The sequence below is a fragment of the Eriocheir sinensis genome, chromosome 17 (genome assembly GCF_024679095.1).
Source record: "Eriocheir sinensis breed Jianghai 21 chromosome 17, ASM2467909v1, whole genome shotgun sequence".
NCBI classification, from domain to species: domain Eukaryota; kingdom Metazoa; phylum Arthropoda; class Malacostraca; order Decapoda; family Varunidae; genus Eriocheir; species Eriocheir sinensis.
Genome location: NC_066525.1, coordinates 21,270,924 through 21,281,418, shown reverse-complemented (window position 1 = coordinate 21,281,418; position 10,495 = coordinate 21,270,924). Strand labels below are relative to the sequence as shown.

Here is a 10,495-nt window from a genome sequence, read left to right as displayed (position 1 = left end):
TGTGTAATACCAGTGGGAGTGTAAAACAGTCACATACAGTATTTGCAGGTTAACGTGGCTCGTTTAATAATGTTTACCCAGTCAAGGCGTTAAAACTTGTTCATTTTCTCAGACTGCTCAGAGAATCAACGAGGTGGACCGCCTGGGACAGTTGAATGAAGAGTGCGGCGGACTGGACAAGACTGAGGACTGCAGCACCACGATCACGAGACCGTGTAGCCTGCAAGAAGGCCCAAAATATCATCGATAAGTATTTCGGCGAAGAGGAGGGCCCCGAGGTGAGCAGCACCGTCAATGGCCACGCGTATGACCATCAGGCGTGCGACTTCTCTGCAGTGCACAACGTGCCTGAGGGTGGATTCTCTTTCTAGGACTCCACTGTGTGTGTCTGGCTAGGGAGTAGCAGCAGTAGGCAGGGTGTGTGTGTTCCACGGCGGAATAATGTGATAATGTATCTGACCGTCAATCTCATTAGTTTAAGCACCTTCACATGTTTTACTGGGCCTCAGTGACCCACTGGTGCCTCAATGTTTTACTGGGCCTTCAGTGGACCTGCTGGTGCCTCAATGTTTTACTGAGCCTTTCTGAAAAATCTGAAGCAGTTTCAATGTTTTACTGGCATTCAGTGGACCTGCTGGTGCCTCAATGTTTTACTGAGCTCTCAGTGGACCCAACACTGAAGCTCAATGTTTACTAGGACTTTCACTGTGACCTGCTGGTGTCTGGCTACAGGGAGGAGCAGGCAGTGGGCAGGGTGTGTGTGTTCCACGGCGGAATAATGTGATAATGTATCTAACCGTCAATTCCCATTTTGTTTATGGCTTCTCCAGCATGCGTTTTACTGGGCCTTCAGTGGACCCACTGGTGCTCTAATGTTTTACTGCCTTCAGTGACCTGCTGGTGCCTCAATGTTTTACTGAGCCTTCAGTGGACCTGCTGGTGCCTCAATGTTTTACTTCTGTATTCAGTAAAATCTGCTGGTGTTCTCATCGTTTTACTGAGCCTTTAGTGGACCCACTGGTGCCTCAATGTTTTACTGTGCCTTCAGTGGACCCGCTGGTGCCTCAAATGTTTTCACTGGGCCTTCTCAGTGGACCTGCTGGTGCCTCAATGTTTTACTGGGCCATCAGTGACCTGCTGGTGCCTCAATGTTTTACTGGGCATTCAGTGACCCTGCTGGTGCCTTCAATGTTTTACTGGGCCTTCAGTGACCTGCTGGTGCCTCTTAATGTTTTTACTGGGCCTCAGTGACCTGCTGGTGCTTCTGTTTACTGGGCCTTCAGTGACCTGCTGTGCCTCATAATGTTTTACTGGCATTCAGTGGACCTGCTGGTACCCTCAACATGACGGCCTTCTAGTGACCCGCTGGTGCCTCTATGCCTCAAAATTAATTGCTTGATTGGCTGAAGCTTGAGGAATTATGTGGACTACTTTTCATATTAGGTAATGGCTTTTTTACCTCTTTTTATTCATCCAATAAATGTATTTTTATAAACTGCCTAATGGATTTGACTCAAATGTTATTTTGTAGTCAGGGGCCAAATTAATTTGAGCCAGATGATTAGAAATTTGATCATCCAGCACAATATCTCCTTCTCCACTTGTCAAACATATTTTCCTACATCAATAAAGTTGAAATAAGTTGTCTTGGTGCAAATTATACCCAAAGTATGCATTGTATAAAAATGTTTCTTCACACACTATATAGAAGAAGGTATTTTTTAAAAATTTAGGCTAAGGGCGCTTGTGAAGTATTGTGGGTTATCAAGTATACAGAGTAGTGTTGAGGGTTGGGTTTACTTTCCTTGAGTTTCCATTCACATGTGCAGACACACTGGCAGGCCTCAACGCTGTTTTACTGCGGCCTGGGCCGCCTGGTGACTTAAGTCAAATTTCGTATCAGCAAGTCTGGGACAACCTCCTGGTATCTCAACAACTGGGCCAGCCACTGGTGCCTCAATGTTTTATTGAGGCCTTCAGTAGACAATAGGTTGGTGTAGTTGCACTTTAATCCTGGGCCTTAAGTAACAAAATAACAAAAGACGGTGCCTCAGACTGGGCCTTCAGTGGAACTTTTATTTCCTCAATTGTTTTACTAAGTAATCAGTGGACAACGCTGGTGCCTCAGTGTAATTATGATGTCGGCCTTGCGCGTTTGATGATTACCGAGTGCCGTCAATTACTGGGCCTTCAGTGGACCCGCTGGTGCCTCAGTGAAGGGCCTTCAGTGGAAGGGTGAATGTTAGGGGAAGGAGGGTGAATGAACTGGGAAGGTGACGAAAGGTGAATGAGGGGAAGTGGAAGGTGAAGGTTTTAGGGTTCAGTGGGATGGTGAAGGAACTGGGAAGGGAAGGAAGGAAGAAGAAGGGAAGGTTGAGTTAGGGGAAGGGGAAGGAAGAAAGGAGGAGGAAAGAAGGTTGCGTTTCAAGGGGAAGGGATAGGAAGGAAGGAGGAATTATATGGATTACTTTTCATATTAGGTAATGGCTTATTACCTCAATCCAATAAATTTATCTTTATAAACTGTCTAATGCATTTGACTCAAAGTTATTTTGTAATAAGGGACCGCAAATAAATTTGTGCCAGATGATGAAAAATCTGAACATGAAAATGTATCATTCTCCACCTGTCAACGATATTTTCCTATATCAATAAAGTTAAAATAAGTTGTCTTATCACCTCAACCGCCAAATGTTATAAAAAGTTTATTCACTCATCGTAGAAAAGTGACATGTTAGGCTGAGGACACTTGTGAAGCTCCTGGTGGGTTATCAATGTACATAGTAGTGTTGAGGTTGGGTTTACTTTCCTTTGAGTTTTCATATCTCAATACAGACACTTTAACAGCTGAACGCTGAAGACTGCGTCGCGGCTTGCCAGTTGACTTAAGTCAAATTTCGTATCAGAGTCTGGGACCAAGTCTCATCTCAACTATCGACAGCAGCCACTGGGAAGACGATTGCGCTATAGTTTGAGGTCTATCGACAATATGGTGAAATTCTTCGAAGCACTTTAATCCGACGTATAAGTAACAAAATAACAAAAAGCTTCCGTAGCAAACGTTCGTGTTTGACTAACTTCCCAATTGTGCAAAAACTAAGTGTTAGAACAACGGAACTCGATTAATTATGATGTCGCAAGCACTGCGCGTTTGATGATTACCGAGTCGTCAAAATTATGAAAAAAAATAGAGCTACCAGAAAAGACGTACTTAATTCACAATGACCTCACCTGACATATTGTACCACTTGCAAAAAAAACGATGAAGCATTACAATCAGATCTATATCGACTTGTACGTTGGGCCAATCAATGACAAATGAAATTTAACGATGACAAATGTAAAGTGTTACACATCGGAAACAATAACATTCGCGTTCAGTACGTAATGAATGGCCAACAACTTTCTGCAGTAAATAAAGAAAAAGAATCTTTGAATCACTATATCAAGCAATTTAAAGCCCAGTCAGCATTATTCAGGGGTAGTTAAAACCACAAATAAATTGGTTGGCTTCATTGGACGAGTCTTTAAAATAATAAATCGGAAAAAAAGTATTATTAAAGCTGTATAATTCGCTGGTTCGACCCCATCTAGAGTACTGTGTACAATTTTTGTCTCCCTATGACAGAAAAGACGTACAAAAGTTAGAAAGGGTTCAGCGGAGAGTAAGAAAAATGATTCCTAGGTTGAGAAATTCATCTTACGAAAAAAGGCTTAGAGGAGTAAATTTATTCAGCCTTTCAAAACGAAGAGTGCGAGGCGATCTAACAGAAGTGTTTAAAATGTTCAAAGGATTCAGTGATATTAAGGCGGAAGATTATTTTACAATTGATCGATCAAATATAACAAGAATAAATAATAATTTCAAGATAAGCGGTAAAAGATTCTCGTCGCACGAAGCCAAACACTTCTTCTTCAATCGAGTCGTTAATATTTGGAATTCTCTACCCTGTGATGTCGTTGACAACAGTTACGGCCTTCAAGAATAGATTAAACAAGAATTTTGAATCCAACCAGCAACTAAGATATTACTCATTGTCGTAATAACGTTAAGATCTTTCGAATACTGGTGTTCTTGTCCGTTTTTATCGCCCGGTCAGTGGTAGCAGTAATGGTAGTTATTTCCTCTTACCAACATAATTACCATGCAGTTTTTCCATGCTGCATGGTTCTTTTTCCTTTCCTGCCAGCTTTGGCTGGAGGGATGGGGGGGGGGAGAGGAGGAGCCTCCACCTTTGCTGTCCTTCATTTTCCACCCTTGATTAGATAGTTAGTGTAGCTTGTCACAAACAGCCTCGAACGGACCATCAGGTCTGCTGTTGTTTGTCCTTTCTTTGTGTTCCTCCTCCTTCTCCTTCTCCTCCTCCTCCTCCTCCTCCTCCTCCTCCTACTACTACTACTACTACAACTACTACTGATGCTAATACTAATAGATGTGAACAAAGTAAAAAAAAAATCTGAGAAATATAAATACTCAGGTTAAGGTGAGTATTTTTTTTCTTATTGTATTTTTCTTTTCTTTTTCCACAAGCATCGTATTGCATCAGCATTGTCATCATAGCATTACACAGATTACGGGCATTACACCAGTCTGCTCTCTCTCTCTCTCTCTCTCTCTCTCTCTCTCTCTCTCTCTCTCTCTCTCTCTCTCTCTCTCTCTCTCTCTCTCTCTCTCTCTCTCTCGACTTGTATATGCGAGTCAAATCTACACAGCGTCACTCACGTAATACACACACACACACACACACACACACACACACACACACACACACACACACACACACACACTCCTGTGCATACTCTCCCACAGGTGACAAAGCTTCAATCCTTCTTGATGTGAAGGAGGAGGAAGCGGGAGAGGAGGAGGAGGAGAAACGTGAAGAGGCATGATAGTTAAAGAGCCACTTGTTAGTCTGTCTTTGGTTAGCATCCTCCTGACGAGAGAGAGGGAAGGAATGATATGGGAGAGGAGGATATTTGGAAGGAAGGATATGGGAGAGGAGGATATTTGGAAGGGAGGAAGGGAGAAATGAAGAAAGAAACCTTGGAAAGAAGGATGGAAGGACGGGAGGGAGGTGGGAAGGAAAATCAGTGAGGCAGGAAGGCAGGAAGGAAGGGAGGGAGGAAGGGAAGGAAAGACGGAAGGAAGAAACGAAGTAAGGAAGGAATGAGTGAAAGGAGGAGGGAAGGAAGAAAGGAAGGAAGGAGGGAAGACACACCACACTAACCTCTGAATACGGTGGGATACAACGACGCAGACACACCCATATCACCTGCCGTGCAGTCTACTACGTCTCTCTCTCTCTCTCTCTCTCTCTCTCTCTCTCTCTCTCTCTCTCTCTCTCTCTCTCTCTCTCTCTCTCTCTCTCTCTCTCTCTCTCTCTCTCTCTCTCTCTCTCTCTCTCTCTCTCTCTCTCTCTCTCTCTCTCTCTCTCTCTCTCTCTCTCTCTCTCTCTCTCTCTCTCTCTCTCTCTGTATGATACGCTGAGACATTTGGTTTCTCCTCTTGACTCCTCTTATATATTTCTTTTTCTCCTTTTCATCCTCTTCCTCCTCCTCCGCCTTCTTTTCCTCCTCCTTCTCCTCCTCTTCATAAAAGACCCAAGCAGCTGCTGAACCACTTTACTTTGGAAGTGAGACGCTCACGAGGACATTTGATTCACGTCTTTCAATACCTGAAGAAGTTCAGTAACGTCGATCGCTCCCAGTTTTCGAGTCCAGCCCAGGGGGGGGGGGGGGGTAGCCTCGAAATGAATCAGTAGGCTTGCTGTTGCCCGTCTTTCCATGTTTCCATGTTCTCTTTTCCACCATCACCGCCACCACCACCTCTGCTACATATGTAGTCCCTCATCTCAATTAGATTCTGCCAGATATACACACACTGCACACCTTAAACGTTATTCTCTATGCCCTTAACTTTAATTCCCTTTTCCTCTTCTTGCTCCTCCTCCTCCTTACTACTACTACTACTACTACTACTACTACTATTACTGCTACTATTACCACTACTACTACTACCACCAAAACCACAACTACTGTTTTAATCTATTTTCCTGTTTTTAAATCCTTAATTACACTCTGATCCATGCTGCGCGTCTTCAGGTTGTTTACCCTTCCCTCGGTGCGCCTCTCGCCCCTTCCCCTCACTGCTCCTAAAGCTGTCTTTGTCTGTTTATCTGTCTGTCTATCTGTTAGTCTGTTCTCAGGTGGCTTGTTATTACACACACACACACACACACACACACACACACACACACACCGCTCCGGCAGCTCGGTGCTGCCAGGCTTCGCGGCCTAGCAGGCAGACGTTCGAGCCCCGCGATGATGATAAGTAAGAGGAGGAAAGATGGAGAGATGAAAGCGTGGCAGAGCGGGCAAGAGAGCGTTTGTTGGCGAGGCTGCTGCTTCACCGACACACGGAACCGAGCAAAGAACATTCAGTTCACTCCTGTCGCAAAAAAGTAATGGTCGATGCGATTTTTAAAGGCTTTAATCGTTTTCGCGTTAACTACCTCTGAAGGGAAAGTTGCTCCAATGGGGACGACTCGGTTCGAGAAAGAAACTCGTCCCAATGCCTGCACTGCATCGCCTCGCCGGATACCAGTAAACCAACGGTCTAGTAACGGTTTTGGAGCCCAAATAACGTCTCATTTGATTTCAATTTTTTTCACTTTTTTTCTTTTACTATTCTTTTTTTTTCTTTTATCTCTTCCTCTTTTCTTATTTTCCTCTTTTCTTATTTTTCTTTACAACTTTTCCTCTAATCCTTTCTCTTAACTATTACCCACCTTCCATCTCATCTTGTTCTTGTTTTCCTTCTTCCATCTCTTCTTTTGCCTCGTCAGCTTCCAACACTTACCACCCTGGCGTGCTAATAATCGTCTCTTCCTTCCCTCTCCCCGCTCGTCCTCACTTGCGCGTCGCTGTTCTTTCTTCCGCCACTCTTCATTTTCCTTCCCGTTACGTTTGTATTCCCTCCCTCCAAGATTCCTGCCCACTGGATGTAAATTCCGATAACAATTACCTCAAGCCATCCTCTCTCTCTCTCTCTCTCTCTCTCTCTCTCTCTCTCTCTCTCTCTCTCTCTCTCTCTCTCTCTCTCTCTCTCTCTCTCTCTCTCTCTCTCTCTCTCTCTCTCTCTCTCTCTCTCTCTCCCTACTTTGCGTAGAGGCGTCGCAGTATTCGCCAACACACAGAAACACCGACGGGAATGTCAGGAAATATAAAAAAGCAGGTGACAACAAAACAACAATAATAACATCAAAAATATCAACAGTAACAACAAGACAAGGGCCAAAAATATACATGCAGGGAGAGAGAGAACAAATAATATCAGCAACATGGTTACGGACTCCAATACTCTTACTGACATTGCTGCTGCTGCTACTACTACTACTACTACTAATGGATTTGTAAATTATAAACAGAGTACATGTGCAATCAAACTTAAGTAACACACACACACACACACACACACACACACACACACACACACACACACACATACACACACACACACACACACACACAAGCAAGGCGCCAGATGGTTTGCATATTTTTACAACATTTTACAGGAATATTCATCATTCAGGGGACATGCAGGCGACTCCAGCAAGGGGGGGAGGGGGGGCAGTGGGGTAACGCGGAAGGTGGAGAAGTGGTGGCGGCTGACAGGGGGTGACGAGTGGGAGGCAGGGTGGTGGAAGGGAGGGAGTGGTTGGGGTTGGCGGGAGGAGGTGGTGTGAAGGTCTTGGTGGAAGGGTTGAAAGGTGGAAGAGCTACAGGGGGTGATTGGCTAAGGTGACAGGGTGGCAACAGCCACGGGAAGTGGAAAATAGGGTGGATAGATCGGTGGGTGCAGGGGATGTGGAGTATAAGGTGAAAAGGTGAAAGGATAGCAGGGTTTCAGGGGTAATGGAGAGGATGTGGATGGGTGTATATCTGGCAGGGTGGAAGAGGGATGGGAGGATGTGACAGGGTGGAATGAAGGAGTGAAGAATGGGTGGCAGGGTGGAGTACGGTGTTGGATGAGTGGCAAGGTGGTACTGGAGGATGTGGAGAGGGAGATGCTGGGTGTATCGTTACCACGGTGGAAGAGAGACTGATGGCAGGGTAACAGGGTGGAGGAGAGAGCGATGGGTGGTTGCAAGGTAGTGGAGTGGCAGGGAGGGGGGCGGTAGCTGAAGCGGTGCCACGGTTGATGAACGAGTGGCGGTACGGTGGTGGCAGGGCGGCAGCAGGGTCGGCGTGGTGGCGGCGGCGGGTGCTTGCCCATCGCGGGAATATCACTCTCCGGCAGCTGCGGGGCATCGCTGACGTGGCCTGGCGGGGGAGTTTTTTCCTGCCCTGCCCGCGCGTTATTACTCCCCCTCGCCGCGACCTTTCTTGCTCTTAAATGCTCGTGCTTTTCTATAATTACCACCACTACTATTATTACTACTACTTCTGCTACTGTTACAACTACTCTAACAGCTATTATTTCTACTGTTTGAAAGGTTGAGGCCGAGATACGGGTACAAGTAAGCGCTGTTCATGGCTTTATCGCGTGTCGAGGATCAAAATCACGCGTGGGATCCGTTAGTCATTAATCAGGTTGCTAATCTCGATATGAGCGGCACTTAAGGGGCAGAAAAAAGCGTCAGAGGCGCCCTCTTAATATTTAAAGGCCCTATCACGCACTCAAGCCCCCTCAGAGCCAGCCAAAGAACACGAAGACACTGTAAGTGCAAACAAGTGTATCAGAGTAATGGGTTTATCGAGCAATGAAGTCTCTGGGTCCGTTTGGTGTGTTAAGTCATTGTAATTCTTTCCCCGTCCGGTCATTGGCTGTATGATCTTCGGTGTGTGGGCGTGTGGCTTACTGGATGGCGCTTCCTTTTCTTTTATTTCGTGTTTTTTTCTTTCCTTTTCCTTTTACTTCGTGAGTTTTGCTCTCTTTTCTCCTCTTTTTGTTTCTTCTTCGTTATACTCTTCCTCCAATGCTTTCTCTTAACTCTTATTCTCCTTTCCTCTCATCTCTTTTTGTTCTCTTTCTTCTTAGTCTTCTCCCTCTTCAGCTTCCAACATTCATTACTTTTGCGTGCTAATCTGATTTCTCTAAGCTAATCTCTCTTTTAACAATGTCTTTTAATCAAGTAAATTAGAACCTTTATCACCTTCCTCTAACTGAATCTTCCCTTTTACTGTCCTTGTCATCTCCTCCCCCCATTATCTCAAGACATTAGTCGTCGAGAAAGGGCTCAGTCATGCTGGTGAACGCGTTATACTGGGCCTGCCAAGCTGCTCCAGTGGTGATGTGTGTGGCTTCCTGGAGGCTGGGGAGGATTTTCTTGGAGCGACGCAGCAACGGTGGTGTGGCGGGTGTAGGCGAAATCTTTAGGAATAAAAATATCTTGGGTACATGCGGCCTTGTGTGGATCGAAGCTGGAGGGAAAGGTGGAATCAACGAGACCAACACAACTCTACGATTCCTACCACGACCATCACCACGACCACAACTACAATCACCTACTTCGGCACAACAACAACAACAACCAGTACCGCTAAAACCAATCATTCCCTTCATCCTTTCCTACCTACAGCAGCAGTCCACCCAAACCCTTTCTTCAACAGCCTTTAGAAGTATAGAACAAAACAGCCTCAAGTACTTACCCTGCCGAAGAGTCGTGTCTGTGTGGCGCCGAAACACTGCATCACGGAGTGAGTGAGGGAGGGAGGGAGAACAGGTAAGAACATAAGAACATAAGAACGCAGGAGTCTACAAGAGGTGATTTTACTAACGAGCCCAGAAGATATAATGCTCTAGGTAAAGGGGTCAGCTGCCCTCAAATTTATTATCAGGTGGTAAGATGTGGTCAGCTGACCTCCAGGGCAAAAATTGGGAGGTCATACATCTTCATGGGACAGATATGTTTTAGTCTCACCATCAGTTCAAAATTTGACTAAAATTTGAAAAACTCCGCCTTTCTAGAGAATGCAAGTTTAACTGTTTGAGTCTTTTCTCAACCCCTGAATCATCTTAGTCATTCTCTTTTGATATCCATTCCATAGTCAAGATGAGGTCTAAATAGTTTGAGGAAGACTTCGGGGCTTCTGTTGCAAATAAATCCCAGTACCCTATTTGCTCGATTTCTAGCATGCATTGTGTCCTTGGACGGAGATCAGAGCTCACTAAGACCCTAAATCCCTCTCTTTTAGACCTACTTATGAGAGTGTCATTTAAGCAATAGTTATGTGAGGGGTTGTTCCTACCTACACTCAGAATACTGCACTTCCCTACATTGAACTCCATCTGCCATTTATCCGCCCAGTCATATAATCTGTTGAGTTCACCTTGGAGAATACTAGCGTCCTGATCCGACTCAAGGTGTGAGGTGTGAGGCTGCCCCGCCTGTCTCCCCTCCGCTAGCCCCCTCAAGATGGCTCTCCTCGTCCGCCACTCGCTGCCTCTGTACGTGTGAGAAATGCTGTCATGAGGAGGTTGGTAAATGGTTGA

At 45.3% G+C, this 10,495-nt stretch overlaps 1 protein-coding gene across 1 annotated transcript in view; it reads left to right on the top strand.

Moving 5' to 3' along the window:
* Positions 1-475, top strand: part of LOC127000131 (uncharacterized) — a 109,862-nt gene extending 109,387 nt beyond the window's left edge. The window contains exon 8 of the mRNA XM_050863550.1: positions 113-475. Within this exon, the coding sequence (XP_050719507.1) occupies positions 113-155 (43 nt within the window). The 3' untranslated portion in view covers positions 156-475. The remainder of the gene's footprint in view (positions 1-112) is intronic.
* The last annotated feature ends 10,020 nt before the right edge of the window (positions 476-10,495 follow it).